The sequence below is a fragment of the Salminus brasiliensis genome, chromosome 1 (assembly GCF_030463535.1).
Source record: "Salminus brasiliensis chromosome 1, fSalBra1.hap2, whole genome shotgun sequence".
Taxonomy (NCBI): Eukaryota; Metazoa; Chordata; class Actinopteri; order Characiformes; family Bryconidae; genus Salminus; species Salminus brasiliensis.
In genome coordinates, this window is record NC_132878.1 from 93,137,020 (window position 1) to 93,156,867 (window position 19,848).

The 19,848-nt window shown below is 43.0% G+C and overlaps 1 protein-coding gene across 2 annotated transcripts in view; it reads right to left on the minus strand.

Annotated features, from left to right (window-relative positions):
* The window catches only part of rftn1b (raftlin, lipid raft linker 1b), a 123,300-nt gene that overhangs the window by 67,887 nt on the left and 35,565 nt on the right, over positions 1-19,848 (minus strand). For both annotated transcript variants that reach the window (XM_072692439.1, XM_072692438.1), the window contains exon 2: positions 12,677-12,854. In XM_072692439.1, coding sequence (XP_072548540.1) covers positions 12,677-12,854 — 178 coding nt within the window. The remainder of the gene's footprint in view (positions 1-12,676; positions 12,855-19,848) is intronic.

Here is a 19,848-nt window from a genome sequence, read left to right on the forward strand (position 1 = left end):
AAGTAGTGGCTCAGATAACCTAACATTAACATATTAGCAGCACTCTAAGCGGTAACTAAGCGATGCTGTGTTACCCTTTTCATGTTCATGGCCAACTGACTGATATTAGTATTATGTATTTATTTATTTATTTATTTATTATTACTTTTTTATTGTCATCAATAATATATAGTGTAATAGTGGTCCAGCTAATCTAACATTAACATATTAGCAACACTCTGATATGCGATGCTATGCTACGCTTTTTATGTCCATGGCCAACTAATTGAAATTATTATTGTTATATTTATTTATTTATTATTTGTTTTAATTATTGTCGATGATATATAGTCAAATAGTGGTCCCGCTAACCTAATATTAACATATTAGCAACACTCTGATATGCGATGCTATGCTATGCTGCACTTTATATGTTTATGGCCACTAACTGATATTATTATTATTATTATTATTTCGTACTTTTTTATTATCATCGATAATGTATAGTAAAAATAGTGGTCCTGTTAACCGAACATTAACATATTAGCAGCACTGACATGCGATGCAACATTATTTATTTTCATGGCCAACTAACTGAAATGTGTATTATTATTTATTACTTATTTAATATTATTGATAATATATAGGGAATTAGTGGACTAAAATTAAGGTTAAGGGGGAGTGTGGGCCTGCTGTGTGTGCGGCTAATAAACACTGATTTGATTAGTCTGTCTATTACCTTCATTTCTTTGGGTCTTTGGGTCGGATTAGGTGGGCTAAGCTCTAACCAGTGTAGGGAAGCTACTGGGAGGTCAGTCAGCACAACTGTTTGTAGGCAATTGGGTTTCAGTTTTTTTTAGATTCTGTAAAATTCTTGGGGGTGAAATCTTAGTCACAGCTGGGTAGCACCACTGGCAAATGCCTGTTCGCCTGCTGATGATCTAAGTGTGTGTGTGTGTGTGTGTGTGTGTGTGTGTTTGTTTGTGTGTGTGTCACTGCTCACAGGACTTCACTGATCTTGTCAGAAAGACACCACGGGCAATGGTTCCAGGTCTTGAGGTAGCATCCCGCTGTGTGTGTATGTGTGTGTGTGTGCATGTGGCTTCTTGTACATGTGCCTATGACCGCATTTCCATGACAACAACGTCACCACAGATCCATTAAACGTGTTTCACAATCTTTCATCAGTGCATTAATTATGTAGTGCATTTTCCTTGATGCCTGCCTATTTACCCAGCCATGAATAATATTCTTCAAGCAGATCACGCTTAATGGGATCCCCCTGTACCACTCCAAGAGTGAGGTACACTACAATTACCCAATGATGTTGAATAAATTACCCAGCGGTCCCCACTGAACTGAAGCGGTAATGAAAAAAGTGGACTTGGACGTGTTTGACGGTTGACATTTGAAATTATAAACGGCAGCAGCCTGGTCTCTGTCAGGTCCTGACTAATGATTTGTATTTAAAATGAGCCCCCCCTTAAGGCTTGACACATTTGTGAGAACCTGATGGGACTGGACATCCTTTCTCAAATGCACACCGGGCTACGGGTGAGGTTCAAATATAATATTCTGCTTTCTCAACAGCCTCTCGCTCACCTTTAGCGGATTTTGATGTGTGGTGGTTTCTGACGGGCGGCAGTCGAGCTTGGACTCAACTGTTTTAGTTTACATACGACTTCTGACCATTTTCTTGGGTTGGCGTTGAAGTCCAACAATTTCTTTTAGTTTACAGTTTTTAGTTTACCAAATGTTCTTGGATTACAGTTGAGTTCAGATACAAATTCTTTGGGTTACAGACGGATTTTAGAAGACTTTGTTGGGTTGCAGTTGGTTTCAGAGAGAAGTTTGTTGGGCTATGCCAGGTTTGGACACAATTTTGTTGACTTCAGACACAATGGTTTTGGATTACAGTCGACTTCTGATCATTTTGTTGGGGTAGAGTTGAGTTTCAACACAGTTTTTTTGGGCTTCAGTGGAGTTAGGATACTTTTTTGGGTTACAGTCGATTTCTGACAATTTCCTCGGGCCACAGTTGAGTCTGGACACAATGTTCTTGGGTTAAAGACGCATTTAGACACACATTTCTTGAGCTACAGTTGAGCTTAGACAACTTTGTTGGGCTACATTTCATTTTAGGCACAACTGATCTCTTTTTTCTTCTATTTTCAGTCAAGTTTAGACAGTTTTCTTGGGCTACAGGCAAGTTTAGGCACAAATTTCAAAGTTACAATTGAGTTCATAAAACTTTGTTGGACCACAGTTGATTTTTTTGGATTACACTCTAGTTCGGACACAAATTTCTTGGGTTACAGTAAAGTTCACACGTAGAGTTCAGAAAGCTTTGTTGGGCTACAATCAAGTTTAAACCATGTTCTTGGGTTACAATCAAGATTGGCCACCATTGTGTTGGATTAGAATCCAGTTCAGTCAATGTTCTTGAATTACAGTTGAGTTCAGACACTAATTTCTTGAGCTACAGTTGAGCTTAGACAACTTTGTTGGGCTACATTTCATTTTAGGCACAACTGTGCGCTCTTCTCTTCTATTTTCAGTTTTCTTGGGCTACAGGCAAGTTTAGGCACAAATTTCCAAATTATAGTTGAGTTCATAAAACTTTGCTGGACCACAGTTGATTTTTTGGGTTACACTCTAGTTCGGACACAATTTTCTTAGGTTACAGTTGAGTTACAAAAAAAAAGCTTGGTTGGTCAATTTTAATCAATATTCTTGGGTTAAAGCAATTTTCTTGGGCTACAATTGAGTTCAGAAACAAAGTTTTTGGGTTACAGTCGAGTTTGATCACAATGGTGTGTCAGGCCCTCGTTATCGTGCCCTCCCCCAGGGCGATCTCGAGCCGTCGCCCACAGGCCCAAATAAGGACCTTCCGGTTTATTTATGTTCATGTGTGTTGATTCAGTGACTCGAACCCCGCTCGAGGCAGCATGCTGCGGTTCCAGGTTTGGTTGGCCTAGCCGTTGTTGCTCTGTAGCTGGTCCCCCAGCCACTCTCCCCCATCGTTTTTGGTTCACCCTCTTGTTTGCCACATTTGCAGTCAGATTTAGCCAATTTTCCTCTCTTGAGTTCCAGTTGAGTTCAGAAACCTTTGTTGGGCTACAGTTGGTTTCAGACAGAAGTTTGTTGGGCTTTTCTTGGGTTACAGTTGAGTTTGTACACAAATTTATTTGGTTACAGATGGGGTAAAAAAAAACTTTGTTGGGCTACAGTCAATTTAGGTTACAATTGAAATCAGAACCAATGTTATTGGGTTACAATAGAGTTTGGTGTTGGCCTACAGCCATGTTTGGGCTACAAACCAATTTTCTTGGATTACAGTAGAGCTCAGACAACCTTGTTGGGCTTCAACCAAGTTCAAACAATGTTTTTAGGTCACAATTGAGTTTGGTCACCATGGTGTTGGGTTAGAGTCCAGTTCAGTCAATTTTCTGGGGTTATAGTGGTTTTCAGAAGATGTTGTTCGGCTGCAGTCAAGTTCAGCCAAGTTTTTTGGGTTACAGAGGAGTTTTAGGAAATTTTGTTGGACCACAGCTGGGATCAGACAGAATGTATGTCAGGCTTGGCCGGATATGAACACAATTCATGGACTATAATCAAACTTTCACTCCTGATTAACCCCTAAACCCTAAAGATTATCGTTTACATCCATTTATTAATTTTAATATTACTAAACTAATCTGTAAGTTTATTAGTTATAAAAATAAGGACTAAAATGTGGGCCCACATACAGGCTCTCTCACTTTAAGGGGTTGAAGATCTACCTGACCTGGCAGTGTTAATGTGTCTATCCAGTGTGGCTGTTCAGGGGTGTGTTGGTCCTGTGCTTGTCGTTGGTGGCACAGGAGTGTTGAAGTATTAGTGCTTTAGCATTCATGCGGGCTGGACTCTCAGGGTTGAATTGTAGCAATGTCACCTCCTGCTCTCGTCATAGGGCCACGCACAGCAGCTTTGCAGTAGGGCTAATCCTCAGAGGGAGAAATGGGACTGTATCCAGAGACTCAGTCAGAATACTAAACACTGCACATCCGGCGAGCAGCTAGCAGCTCACAGCGCTAAAGCTGGAGACTCCTCTCAGCTCCATCTCATCTGCATCTCTTATCACACCAACTTTTCTTTCTTCTACAAATTTCTCCCATTTTCTTTCATCCATTCTGCTTCTCCTTTTTCTCCACCTCTCTTCTCTCTTTATATATCCTGTTTCTCCTCACTACTCTTATTTCCTTTCCCGTCTTCTATCTTCTCCTCTGTTCCTGATTTTTCCTCTTATCCCTTCTTCTCCTCTATCTTCTGTTCTCTTCTCTAACTCTTGTCTCTAATCTTCCAATTTTCCCTCTCATCTCTTTTCCTCCTTTATCTTCTCTTCTTGTCTTGTCTCTCCTCTTTTTCAGTCTCCTCTTTTCCCTTTCTCCTTTATCTTAACTTCTGCTCTTTTTTCTCATCTTATCTAGTCTTCTCTTCTTCATCGTCTCCTCTCTTCTCTTCTCTTCTTTTCTCTTTTCATCTATTCTCTTCTTGTCTCTTTTGTTTCCTCTTCTCTTCTCTTCTCCTCTTCTTACTTGTCTTCTCCTCTCTTGCCTTCTCATCCATTCTCTTCTCGTCTCTACTCTTCTCCTCTTATGTCCTCCTTTCTTCTCATCTTCTCCTCTCTTGTTCTCTCTAACCGTCTCGTCTTCTCTTCTCTTCTTGTGTCGTCTCTATCATTCTCCTCTTTTGTCTTCTCTTCTCTCGTCTTTTCTCCTCTTCTCCTCTCTTCACCTCTCTTGTCATCTCTTCTATTCTCTTCTTGTCTCTTCTCTTCTCCTCTCTAGTCCTCTATTCTCTTCTATTCTCCTCTTCTTACTTGTCTTCTCCTCTTGTCCTCTCTCGCCTTTTCATTCATTCTCTTCTTGTCTCTACCTTTCTCCTCTTTTGTCTCTTTTTCTTCTCTCTTGTCCTCATTTCTTTTCATCTTCTCCTCTCTTGCCTCTCTTATCTATTCTCTTCTCTTCTCCTCATTTGTCTCCTCTTCTCCTTTCATGTCCTCTTTTCTTCTCATCTTCTCCTCCCGTCTTCTCTTCTGTTCTCTTCTCGTCTCTACCTTTCTCCTCTTTTGTCTCTTGTCCTCGTTTCTTTTCATCTTCTCCTCTCTCATCTTCTCTTCTCTATCCTCCTCCTCTTTTGTCTTCTCTCCTCCTCTCCTCTCTTCTCATCTTTTGTCTTTTCTCCTCTCTTGTCTTCTCCTCTCTTGTCTTCTTTCTTCTCTTGTTTTTTTGTTCTCTCTCTCTCTCTCTCTCTCTCCTCTCTGCTGTTTGGCTGTTTTATGTTTTTGAGGTGTGAATAGGTGCATGGAGTCGCTCTTTCATCTCCTCTCTCTCTCCTCCTGTGTTCTTTCGCTCTGTGTTTTGGATGATTGGCGGGTGAACAGGAGCAGCGCTGTGCCCTGTTTGATATCTTTCTCTCTTTCTCTCTCTCTCTCTCTCTCTCTCCCGCCCCTCTCTCGCTCTCTTTCTGCAGGTTTATCCCCCAGGGCTGCTGCTGATGCGAGCAACTGTCTCCACGGTGACAGACACTGGTGATAAAGCGGGGCAGCTTGGCCAGAACCATCAAAGGATGGCAGCCCCTCACCCACCTCTTTTGCTCCCCTTTCTCTCTCTTTCTCTCTCACCCTCAACTCCCCCTCTCTCTCTCTCTCTCTCTCTCTCTCTCTCTCTCTCTCTCAGACGCACAGATCTAAAGCCCCACTGTCGCTGGCGTTCCTCACGTTACCTTTTTCTCTTGTTCTCCCCATCTCTGTCTTTCTGCACGCACTCGGAAGCGTCTTCCCCATCGCTCCTATCGCGCCTCTTTCAAGCACAAAAGAGAGCACGGCTTGTTTAGTTGTCAAGGATTATGCTTGAAATGAAGCCTTGAGCTTGTGCATGTGAGTGTGTATATATATGTGTGTGTGTGTGTGTGTGTATGCTGGCTGGCACAGTGCACGCTTCTCTGTACTACTTTAACCCTTAGAAGGTTAATATGTATCATAGCCGTGTTTGTGGGAAGAAGAGGAGGTGTTTATTCCGACTGTAATTGAAGGAAAACTTACATTTATGGTTGCAGAGCAATGCATGGTTATAATGCGCAGTTATCCCACTCCAGATATCTCCAGATCGCAGGGTCTTTTTGCGTTGCCATGATTTCTATTCCCATCATAGTTCACTGCAGTTTACTCCAAAGTTCTTGAAACCGGCCCTATAGACGTCAGCAGCTCCCAGAACTTTCTTAATAGCAGTGAACTAACTAGCACTGAATATTACATCTTAAGATCAATAATAAACACTAAGCCCAGAGTTCAGGCAGTCAGTCCTCCTCCTCCTCCTCCTGTCCTGAAACCAAGCCCTGAGAGACGAGGAACATCGCTATCATCTGTTGCTCATAAAGGGATCAGCCGAGACGGTCAGTGTCAGATGCTCATTTGTGAGGAATGCCCAGTATGGACTCCTGGTGTGTCCATAAAGTATGAGAGATTCCTGGGATTTACTAAGTCTGGGGGGGGGGGGGGGGGGGGACACTAGCTGAGTTATCAAAAGAGAGGACGCAAGAACGAGAGAAGAGAGAGAGAGAGAGAGAGTTAGACTGAGAATAACAGACAATAAGAGAAAAAAGAATGAGAGAGATAGAGAGAGAGATCAAAGACCAATCAATGTCATGTGACAACAGGATCTAGGTACGCCATATGTCCAAATGTTTGTGGACATAGATGTGCAAATGCACACACACACAGCTTGTCTAGTCCCGTAGAAAGTGAGATGAGATGAGCAAGAACCTGCTGCTAATCTAATGTGCTTTCGGTATGACCCAGGGGTCACCAGTTCGAACCCCCAGCCATGCCGCACTGCCATCAGCAGCTAGAGTCTGGGAGAGCACAATTGGCCGTGGTCTCTCCAGGGTGAGTAGTTGGTGTGGTGGAGCTGGAGACCCGGCACTTTCCTCAGAGTGAGTGGGCTGCCTGGTGATGCCGCATTGCCGGCTTCGCATATATCGGAGGAGAGACACATGTTACCTAGTGTTGGGAGCATTGCCAGTTGGGAGTTATGAGTATTTATCATTGGGCATAAATGAGCTTAAAGAGAGACAGAAAGAGAGGGACATGTGGAAAGCAAGAAGTGGAAAATAAGTGTAATACACAGTGTGTGTGTATAAGGGGGGGGGAGGGGGGGCAGACAATGCTGTCTCCAGTGTGTGTCTCTCTCTCTGACTGTGTCCGGCTCAGCAGAAAAGGCCATAAAACACACGGGCTGAAACTCAGCCGGAGGCTCCAGATCCTCTCTCTGCTCCTCAGAGGAAACTCTGTCTATTCTCAGAGATTAGCTGGAGCTAGATATACACACACACACACACACACACACACACACAGACACACACTCGCACACACTTCACTCTCCCTATTACAGTCAGTGGAGCAGCAAGAGTTAAACCTATTGCTACATAATGCTGCATTAAAGGATCAGTTTGGTGAAAAGGTGCAGTCCCTCGCTCCCAAGACATTTAGTTTAACAGCTGAGGTTTTGCTTTTGTAGTTTTGGGAGGTTTTTCAAGATCGAGCGATGCTAAGCTAATATTGCTAACAAACACTGGATTTAGACTGCCACCAATATCACCTCTGCAAGCTCAGATCAGACCAGTCATCAAACTCTCCGGGTGGGTGGTTGGTGTGGTGGAGCTGGGGACCTGGCATTTTCCTTCAGGCGTGTGGGCTGCCTGGTGATGTGGTGGCTGGCTTTGCAGGTTTTGGAGGAGACATGGGTTAGCTAGTGTCGAGAGCATTGATAGTTATGAGATGGGTAGTACCAAAAAGAAAAAATTTACAAAACCCAAAACATGGCACTTTCTTTTCTTACTTTCTTAATGCCAGCTGTGAGCTAGAGGGGTATGAAGCCCATTCAGGAATCTTCAAGGAACCCTTAAAGATTCCTCAAAGCACTTTAGGAACCGCCAAACGTTCCTCCAAGGATCTTTTACGATTAACCAGACATGTGTAAAGTACTAGAGACCCAGACTTGAGTAAAAGTACGAGTGCTGTATCAGAAAAGTGTCTTGAGTAGAAGTTGAAGGGTCTTTAAGCTCCAGACTTAAGTGGAAGTATTAAAGTATTCAACATTTTAGTACTTAAGTACTGTAACTAGTTTATTGTAAAATGTACTGCTTAAGTACTGAAAGTAAAAGTACAGTACTGTGTTCTGTAGTTCTTACAGAAAGCAGTCAAAAGTTTGGGTATCAGTGTTTATATCATTTCAGATGCTCAGACTTAAGGCCTGTCTCAGTTCCTCTGGCTGTAGTAGAAGGACAGGACTGTAGAAGACAGAGTTCATGAACACGAGTCTTCAGTTCACTCTCTAAACAAACTCACCCAAAAGAGAGAGAGAGAGAGCTGAGCAGACCTGACTCAACCCGCCACATACAAGAGTTTCATATGTAAAACCAGTGAGGAGAGCAGCTCAAACCCCTGAGCTTCACTCTCTGTAAACTCAACTACAGCTGAAAGAGCTCAGGCCATTCTGCACATACGAGTATTTGCAGGAGGTGAAGATGGAGGAGGTTCTTCTGGTGGTTCTTCTTCTTCTTCTTCCATCTGGAGATAAACTAACAGAGCTCTAGCGGTAGTGTCCTCACTGCAGCAGCGGGGTGAGAGGAAGAACAGCAGCATGCTCGCTCAAGGCTCGATCGCCTGTTCTGCTCAATGTTGAGGCGGCTTCATCGAAGCCGGTGACGGCGCCATCTAGCGCTCTGGAGGTGATAATGTGGGTTTGAAATGATACGCATCATTTTTATAATTGTAGCGAGTCACGATGCAGCACATAAACATAAATGTAACGGAGTAGAAGTATTAAACTCATCCAGAATATGTAGAGAAATATAAGTGAAAGTACAAGAAGAAAATAATACTCCAGTAGATACAGATACAGTATTTTAGTACTTAAGTACAGTAGAAAAGTAGTTCTGCTTCCTTACTGTACATCTATGCTGTTAATAGTGTACACTGTACTGAAGTAAAGGTGGCTCCGGTTCTGTAGAATAGCTGCCCACCGTTCAACTCTGTTAGTGAAGCCTATTTTATTGTACAATAAACAGTGGGGGGCATCTTTTTTGGGATCCACTGATACAGAGTACCCCCACAGCGATGATGCTGAGTTGGAGGGTGTGTCACAGTAATAGGAATTAGAGAAGAATTTCGCTGAAACAGCAGCAGTGTTACGAGCAGTGCTGTGAAGAACCTTAGCACTTATACCCGCACCAGAACATCCTCACCCAGAGAACTGGCTCAGTGTTGAAGCTCCAGTCAAGCAGACGTGGCAGGTTAACTCTTAGGCCAACATCTTACCTGACAGACTCACATGCCCCTGATGCGTCTGCCTTGCTGGAGCTTCATAACCAGGTTTATTAAACCGGCGTGCGGACGTTTGGGTGGATGTTTTACATTTAGGGCTTTCAAGCACAGACGCAGGTATCCTTCTTTGGCGGGCGGTGGATATAGGCTTTGGAGGTTATGAGCTACATGGTGCTCATATAACACTGTGATTTCCTTGTGCTGATTCCAAAAGCTAGCTAGCTCTAAATCATAGCAAACAGCCTCCACTGTGGGAATGCTGGGTAAGCATGGCTAGCAACTGTATGATCATTTGTGGGAGGGTCATGGAGAGGTCAGTTCACATTAGTGCAGAAAGCCTGGCACAATTAAAAATATACAGACAGACCAACCCACAAACACATAACCACAGAGACTCGGACGTACAGCAAATCTGCACACATACACACACACACACACACACATACACACAAACACTCACACACACAATAAAAAGCCAGGCCTTGCTTAGTGATTGGCAGCTGTGGGGGTGGGGAGGTGGAGAGGTCAGTCCAGTGCCTGCTGGTCTTCTCAAGCCTTGTGCCTTTCACCCTGTCACACCAGCCTGTCTAGCTGGATACAAACCACGGCTGAACACACACACACATGTCGCCTCAATCTCCCGTAGCCAGCAAGGCTACAGGCAGGGGGCGGATGTGACTTTGACTTCTGGCTGCTATGTGCCAGAGGATTAGTAGCCTGCTCTTCAACTTTCACACAATCCCAAAGTCTTGTTGACCGCCTCATGACTGATACACTACAGGGACTGAGGGGGCGTAGCAGGGAATTTACTGTAAAGACTGCTTGCTTCAGTGGAAAGCACTACGCCGCTGAGGAAGATCAGTGCGCTGAGTTACAATTCAGATGTTAAAATCAACGAAACATCGATACTTTCCGTGTCTGTGTGTCTGATTTTGGAGTAATCTGGGAAATTAGGAATCACATTGTGCCTGTTGGGTTTGGGTTGAACTGGATAGCTATGACAATTAAATCTTGAACCCTAGAAAGCTTGATGTCTGACTGAGAAAATCGATGGAGGCTGATTTATTTAGCTGTTAATTGAACATTCTGCCTCTGTGCTTCGACAGTGGTAGGCTGCACATGTAGAGGATCTAGACAAAACATCTGAGGAGTCTGAGAACCACATAGAACTGCAAACTGGGATTTCTTTGCCATATTTTAATGCCTTTTAGGCAGTGTAGTGAGGACCTACCTTTTAAGTTTTCCTTATAAAGTACTTATATGCAGTTTACTTAGGACTGCCTGATTTTCTGGTAAGACTGTGGTAAGAACAGTGCCTGTCAGACCCTTTTCATTTATGAAGGTGGGTTAGCACCCCTGCCTTCCAGGCAGTTTGTTAAAGACTGTGTGACTGGGCTGTTGGGTTAGGACTGCCTGCCTTTTAGACAGTTTAAGCATAGTAAGGATTGTGGAGCTTTTGGACATCTGCCTTTTGGGAAGTTTACTAGGGACCACCTTCCTTTTAAGCATTTTCAGCTAGACTATCTAGCCGTTCTTTTCCAAAATGCTCAAAAGGAAAGCAATCCTAAGTAAACTTACCAGAAAGCAAATGTCCAAAAGCTAGATAGTCTTTTCCAACAGTCTAGACTAGACAGTCTTTTCCAAAATGCTCAAAAGGAAAGCAATCCTAAGTAAAGCAATCCTAAGCCTGGGTACCTTTCAGGCCTTTGCTTTTAAAGGAGTTGAGTTGGGACTGCCTGCCTTCCATGAAGTCTGGCAAGAAGCATCTACTTTATGGGCTGTTTGGTGTGGACCACTGAGCTTTTGGACATTTGCCTCTGGGAGGTTTACTAAGGAGTGTCTTCCTTTAAGGCAGTTTGTTAAAGACTGTGTGACTGAGCAGTTTGGTTAGGACTGCCTGCCTTCTAGACAGTTTAGGCATAGTAAAGACTGTGGAGCTTTTGGACATCTGCCTTTTGGAAAGTTTACTAGGGACCGCCTTCCTTTTAAGCATTTCAGCTAGACTATCTAGCCTTCTAGCAGTTTGGTAAAAACATGTGTAACTTTCAGGCTTTTGGCTCTAAGAGTTAGGACTGCTCAGTTAGGACTGCTTGCCTTCCAGGCAGTTTGGTCTTTTCCAAAATGCTCAAAAGGAAAGCAATCCTAAGTTAACTTCCCAGAAGGCAAATGTCCAAAAGCTAGACAGTCTTTTCCAACAGTCTAGACTAGACAGTCTTTCCCAAAATGCTCAAAACAAAAGCAATCCTAAGCCTGCGTACCTTTCAGGCCTTTGCCTTAAAGGAGTTGAGTTAGGACTGCCTGCCTTCCATGAAGTTTGGCAAGAACTATCTACTTTACAGGAAGTTTGGTGTGGACCACTGAGCTTTTGGACATTTGTTGTCCGGGACGTTTATTTACAACTGTTTTCCTTTTGGGCATTTTGGCAAAGAATGCTTACTTGTCAGGAAGCTTGGTTAGGACTATCTGCTTTTCAACACTTTGGTAAGGACTACCAGCAAATGGTAAAGACTGCCTACCATTTAGGCAATTTAGTGTGGACTATAGAGCATTTGTACAAAAGGAAAGCAAATTTGCCTTCTGGGAAGTTTACTTAGGATTGCTTTCCTTTTGAGCTTTTTGGTAAAGACTGTCTAGCTTTCAAGCAGTTCAGTAAAGCCTGCGTACCTTTCAGGCCTTTGCCTTCAAAGGAGTTAAGTTAGGACTGCCTGCCTTCCATGAAGTTTGGCAAGAACTATCTACTTTATGGGCTGTTTGGTGTGGACCACTGAGCTTTTGGACATTTGCCTCTGGGAAGTTTACTTATGAGTGACTTACTTTTAGGCATTTTGGTAAAGACTGGCTAGCTTTTTAGCAGTTCGGTAAAGCCTGTGTACCTTTCAGGCCTTTGCCTTTAAAGGAGTTGAGTTAAGACTGCCTGCCTTCAATGAAGTCTGGCAAGAACTATCTACTTTATGGGCTGTTTGGTGTGGACCACTGAACTTTTGGACATTTGTCGTCCAGGAAGTTACTTACAACTGTTTTCCTTTTGGGCATTTTGGCAAAGAATGCTTACTTTTGAGGAAGCTTGGTTAGGACTTCATGCACTTTGGTAAGGACTAATAGCAAATGGTAAAGACTGCCTACCCTTTAGGCAATTTAGTGTGGACTATGGAGCATTTGTACATTTGCCTTCTGCAAAGTTTGCTAAGGATTGTTTTCCTTTTGGGCGTTTTGGTAAAGAAAGCATAAGAACATCTACCTTCTATGAACTCTCTAAGGACTCTGTACCCTTCAGGCAAGCCACAAGGTGAGGACTACCTGCCCATCAGGAAACTAGTGAAGGCTGCCTACCTTTCAGGCAATTTGGTAAGGACTGCTCGGTAGAGCTGCCGCTGGACACTTGCAGGCTCCGGACCGCACGGGTGGACAAAGGGGTGGACAGCTGTGAGAACGAAGCCCTGCTGGTAAAGATCTTGCAGCTGGGATGGCAGCTCCCGCACCGAGGACAGACACAGAGTAGATGTCCCTTCTGCCAGAGGACAGAGAGAGAAAGGGGGGAGAAGAGAGAGAGAGAGAGAGAGAGAGAGAGATATGGGTCAGACATCAGACAACACAATGGAACATGACATGTGGTCACACTAGTGGGATTCCTGGTGGAGCTCTCACATAGAGGAACGCTGTATCCTATGCTGAGACTGGCTCCATTCCAGTCCAAAGACTAGTAAATCCCGACTCAAGTCTTTTCTCCTCGGCAAATCCATGATGTAGGGATAAGCAGGCTTCTGTTTATGAATGTTAAAATGTGTTCAATGATTCCTTTTAAGAGTTGCCACTCAAGGATGGTGGATATGCATTAGCCGAAAATTGAAAGGCATTTGATGGAATTGGGAGAAGTCGCATTCGTTCATGGATTATCTCTCAAGCGGAAATGGGAAGTGAGAGAAGGCTCAATGTTTCTGAATTGGAAGCCGGCCATACAGTTCATAGCGCAGGACACTCTAACACATTGCTCTGTTTTGTATTCTGACTGTGGAAATTGCTCTGCGTTGTTGACGTGAGAGGCAGTGGGGGGAAAAATAGCGATTGTTTTAGCAATTAGAGTCATGCCGTTGGCTTTCTATCCTTGTCTATGATTTAATGGGCCTGGATGAAAATCCAATTAAACATGATTGTTTAGCTCGACGTGAGACGAGAGCCTTTTAAACTGGGGCTTTGATACCTTTCTCGGCAGGGTTGACGAGGCCAATCACAAAAGCTTCTACTGGCATTAATGAGGTGTGCTTGATAGACTGACCAGATATTCTGACCCAGGAAGAGGGGGGAGGGCTCTGTTTTTAGAGCAGTCTAGAGTGAGAGAGACAGGGCATGGCGAGAAACAGCAGACAGAAAGTGTCAGGCGCTCCTCTGAGCCACCCAGCTGTGCAACAACACGTCCAAAAGCGGAATCAAAGACAGCCATATGCTAATGAGAGTGAGAGTGTAGGGGAGAGAGAGAGAGAGAGAGAGAGAAAGAGATGTGAATGGGCCAAGACTTTGGCTGGCGCTCTGCTCCCAGGGCACCGTTCCCAAAACTGTAGCATTTTAAACGAGTCCAAACAGCTGGCCGGCCAGAAATCGTTCCAAGATCAACACACGGGTGGACAGGGCTGGCTTCTCCCCCTCACACTGCAAGTCACGTGTGGACGGCGTAGTGAAAGGGCATGGCCGGAAACCCGGGACTCTGATCAGTTGGTGAGAAGAATGTTCCCTGAGGTCATTTGTTTCCAAATGAAGGTCAACAAGTCAGAGGTGGTCCCATTCCCTGGCTTCTCCAATCACTCTCAGCAAAAACAGGTTCTATATAGGACTATGACTTGAAACATTCATAGCAGAACCCATTTGGTGCTATGCAGAACACGTTTGCATAATTACCATGGTCATGGTAGGTCTGGGGCCTACTGGAATCATTGGGCATAAGGAAGGAATACCACCTGGGCAGGGCACCAGCCCATTACAGGGTAGGGGGCAGTGGTGGCTCAGCGGTTAGAGCTCTGGGCTGTTGATGACAGGGTTGTGGGTTCGATACTCGGGCTGTTGGGCCCTTGAGCAAGGCCCTTTGTTCCCCAGGCTCTGGAGTTGGCTGCCCACCACTCAGGGTGTGTGTGTGCTCACTGCCCCTAGTTCACGTGTGTGTGTGTGTGTGTGTGTGTGTGTGTGTGTGTGTGTGTGTGTGTGTGTGTGTGTGTGTGTGTGTTTACTACCACAGATGGGTCAAATGTGGAGGACATATTTCACTGAAGGGGCAATTTAGCATAACCAATTTCTGGAGATTCTCTGAAGAACCAAATTCAGCAATGGTTCTTAAGAGCCCATTATACAGAAGAACCATTAAGCCAGGCAAAGAACCATTCAAGGATTCAAAAGGTGTTTGAGATTTCATGGTTCTATATGTAAGAACCCCAAGGGTGAAATGGTTCATGGCTTGGACACACAATTCCTTAACTGATACAGAACCTTTACATCATGTGGAGGTCATGTAACTTCAAAAGGTTTCTTCACACATCCATGAAAGATTCTATAGACTAGACAAATCAGGTTCTTGATTCCCAAGGAACCCTATTTTGGCACCTCAAGTGAAAGTGAAAGAGAGCTCAGTTAATGTGAAAGCTCTTTCTGTGGTCTGACCAAAAGGGCAGATAAGCATATCACAGAAATGTCCCCCTTTTGCACGGGACATCAATTTCAAATGCAGTCTGGTCCTGTGATCTGCTGTGGAATAGCAAATTCAAAAAGCTCTGCAGAATTCGGTGGATAGGTGAAGGGTATGAAAGCGTAGGACGGTGGAAAGAGAGAGAGAGAGAGAGAGATAAAGAGAAAGAGAGGGACAGAGCATGGGAGCAAAAAGAAACAGCTGATTCCAGCAGGATCTCGGCCCTGTCTTTGCCGGGCATAATTCCAGAGCTCCATTGTAAAAGCGCATCGGAAAAAAGAAAGGGGTCCCTTCAGGCAAATTGTTGGCCGGCTAAAAATAACCCAGGATTTCTCAATCACATTCTCTCTCTCTCTCCCTCTCTTTTAGCTTGCCATGAGAAAATCACAACGTCCATGAGATGGAGATGGAGATGGAGAACGTTGGAAGTGGGAGACGGCTCAAAATCCCTTCCTTTCCTGGGTCGGTGTGTTTGGGTATAATTAAGCTCGGTCTGTTTGATTTGATTTTTTTTTTTTTTTTGCCTTTTTGGTGTGCAAACAGTGAGATTCCCCAGAGGCGGCATGCTGTGTTTGCCGTTCGTTCAGCGGAGTCGGAGGATATTAACTCGCTCCGTGCACTCTCACATTGGGCGGAATGAATAAGGAATGGTTTTCATTACATGCCACTGGGAAAACAGCCACAGGGCACTCGCTTAAGTTGGCCTTAATCGCTGTGAGAACTCCCACTGAAATGTGAACCCCCGCTCTCCCTCGTGCAAGCTAATGCTAATGTTTTCGGTGCTAATGCAGCTGGTCTAGCCTTTACTGCAGGCTCAGGAACCCCCCCGTTGGAACATCACGTAGGTTAGTTCGAAGCCAGGCCGGTAGACGCTTTTTAAAAACACCTCAAAAACCACACCTCATGTGAAAACAAGAAACCGCTGAAAGGTCAGGGAGGCAGCAGGCTAAATGCTAGCTTGTTTGACGAACTTTCATAATGTCAGCCTTGAGTTTATTACTTTAAAAATTGCCTGTCTCGGAATAATAACGATAATAGGCATAACCTTTGCCCAGAGACATAAGACAAGGAAAAGCAAATTACAAAGGCAGTCCCTAGCCATACCCTGGAGACTATTAATAAGAAATGTAATTATTTCTTCATTTACTTTCAGATGCTACTCATTGAAGTGGAGCGGGAAATTACTCAAGGCAAAAAGGACAAACCCGGACTGGAAGTCTTGCCATTTTTTTTTAGAATATTGCTTTTCCTTCTGCACCGAGTCTGTCCCTCAAACACTAAGAGCTCTGGATTCTCAAACGCAGTTCAGAAATCAAGACATCCCTGACCTTGGTTAACCTCCCCTGAGCTGAAAACCATTACCCTGTAACCTGTGACCATTAACATGTCCACTCTGATCCGATCTCGCAGTTTTCCCCGTTATTATTCCTGCTCGTACCAGCGCTCCAGAGCCGATGTGCTCACGTTTTAAAAATAACTGAGTAAATGTGAAAAGGCTGAGGAATATGAGTGGGGGGAGCTGGGGAGTGAGCGGCGCTGTGCTATTGCCGCTGGGGGACATGGTTCAATCCGATTTGCACGAAGCCTCGAGAGGAAGGCATGGGAGCAATAAAAGATGGGTTGGAATAAATGTGGAACGGCGTAATGCAAGGGAAGAGGAGCCGCCAACGGTTTAACGATGAGAAGCCTGCTTACTTTTCGACTGCGCTAATAACACGATTTATACAGAGCAAATGCTCTCGCCAGGGGCGATAGGCCTCTACCACTGTGGGGTGGTAGGAACGTCTGGAGCGATCTTTACGATGATCAGTTAGAGATTCGACACAGGCCTGCTGGGGTCGCAGTGGAATCCTCCTTTTCTGTGCCACATTTTAAAGACTGGAATATAAACACTGTACATGCTTTCACTCTTGGAATGTACACACCAATCAGCCTTAACATTAAAACCACTGACTGGTAAGATGAAGAATACTGATTATCTGCGTACAGTGGCACCTGTTGGGGGGGGGGGGGGGGGGTATACATACAGTATTAGGCAGCAAGTGAACAGTCTTTGATGAGAACCAAATTGACTGGCTCAGAAAATCTCCAAAATGCAGTGGTTAGTACCTACCAAAAGTCTTTCAAGGACATTATATCAAAAAGCATAAAATATATATAAAAAATAAACAAATACATTATATATATATATATATATATATATATATATATATATATATATATATTCATTTGAATGTACATTTTAATCATTATATATATATAAAATGTATTTATTTAATTTTTTATATTTTTTTATGCTTTTTGATATAATGTTCTCTCTCTCTCTCGCTATCTCTCTCTCTCTCTCTCTCTATATATATATATATATATATATTTATATATATATATGTATACATTCAAATTAATATCCAAAATGCATTGGTCCTACAAAAACATTTCATTTCATTTGAAAATGTCAATACATTTGAATATGTACAATATTATAATATAAAATAGTATCAAATGAATATATACATCAAATTGCATTTTTTTTTTGTACATTGGATGCCAGCCCATGCTTTTCTGTATGACTGTCCACTGACTCATCAACACCAACCCAACTTCAGAGTATGGGGAACACTATTTGGGATACCGTACACCACAGCCACCCATCCAATACTAACCCTCCATCAACTCCCTAACAATCACCCAGGATAGCACAGCAATGTTTAGGATAGGTGAGCAATAATTACATACATAACAAGTGGGCAAGTCAACCTACTAGGAAAACCCTAGCACCCACCTGAGAGACTACAGCAACCACCTAGCGAGCACATGCGTATTCACCACCTAGGAAGACCGTAACAACCACCTAAATAAAATCATATAACATAAATTTATGAATAATTAAATACATAAAAATACAAACAATCTGAAATAAACTGAAACACATTAAAATTAAATGAATGATTAGGTGTCTAATATTCTTGAATTGTAACTATCTAAAAGTGCATAATATATAAACAGAAATTAATTTCCAAAATTATGTTAATTTTGCACTAAATACAATATTACAGTTTTAAAAGTCATATATAATTGTCTAAAATATAAAGGAATGCAAGAATTAAATATGTGTATATTTTTAATTTCGTTTTTGGATATATTCTTGTACCTTAACAATACAGAATATAGACAATTCAGATATATTCAGATATATATAGACAACAAGATATATTCATATACATATTAAACAAATACAATTTAGGACAATATATATATATATATATATATATATATATATATATATATATATAGGGATAGTATAAAATATAAAATATAATTTCTATTCTATAATATAATTTGTTATTAAGTTATTACTGTAAATAAATGTAAAATTATTAACTAATATGAATCTGTATGAATGCCTCTGTAAATATTACGTGTAATATAAAGTGTAGCTGAATAAAGCCTGGGGGAGTGTGTGTGTGGTGGGGATGGTAATATGTATAAGAAATATGAAGAATATGAAATATCTGTCCAGTGGAGCTTTGGTTAGGGCTGTGTGTGTGTGTGTGTGTGTGTATGGCTGCTTCCTGTCATTAGTAGTCATTGCTCATTGTGGGCATATGAGCCCGGGGGCACAGCCGCACGCGTTAATTACCTCACTAATGACCCTGTGTTAGAGCAGCCTGCTGGGGCCAGGCAGCACCGTGCCCTGTACCTACCATTCTGTCACCAAACCCTCCACTACACCCTCCAAGCACCCCCAACCACCTCTGCTGATCTTGGCTAAACCGCTGCATATAGAGCCCTATCCAAAACACTACGGACGATGTTAGTGAACTCATTGTCAGACAAGTGGGTACCTTGTCAGATTAAGAGAGGGCGATATGACCATGTTGCGCAAAAACCTTGTATCTTTAAAACGGAAAAGAAAAAGCCATTTTGGAGCATTTCTATTGGTCCATTCTTCATGAAATTTGGACACAATGTAAATAATCATATGTAAAAAAAACAGCAAAAATGGAGATTACTATAGAATCCCCATTGAGAGCTAGGGGGTGGTGCTTGGTGGGTATTGTGGCATCCCAGGTAAGAGCTAGGATGCTGCTAATCGGTTGCTATGGTATTCCAAGTGCTTGCTAGTTTATTGGTGGTTATTATACTATCCCAGGGTGGAACTCTGGGGTTGCTAGGTGGTTACTATAGAATCCCCTTTGAAAGAAAGGGTGGTGGTGCTTGGTGGGTATTGGTGGCATCCCAGGTTAAAGGTAGGGTGGACTAATCGGTTGCTATGCTATTCCAGGTGCTTGCAAACATGTTGCTAGGTGGTTACTATAGTATCCCAAAACTTGGTACTGTGTGGTGTTTATGGTGCTGCATGATGATATGCTCTTTATGTGGGCAGCTTTGAGCTGTGAGTCGAGAAGCACGTCTTTCTCATTATAAAGGAATGTCATTCTACTGAAATGCATTACGCTCATTAGGTAGCACCAACCATTTCAGCACAGGCCCTTTTCAGTGTAAAGCCAATAAACACTTGAGAAAAATAAAGATGTCTGGTTTTAAAGTCACGACTTTCTGTCTCATTTCAGATTGTGGGGCTGAACAGCAGAATTGTTCTTCATCATGGCCACTCATGAAGAAAGAACCCTTATAAAAAGAATTACAGCCGCTGGAGGCATGACTTCATTCCTCCCCAAAAAGCCTCAAAACCCTCAAATAAATTCCACAAGCTTTTCTACTCGTTTTCTGAATGTTTTACAAGAAGGATTCATATTGGGGCCTCGTACTTGTGTCCTGCATGTTCACTAAGCATAATCCCGTCAGCGTACTGTGGGAAGAACTCTCCCAA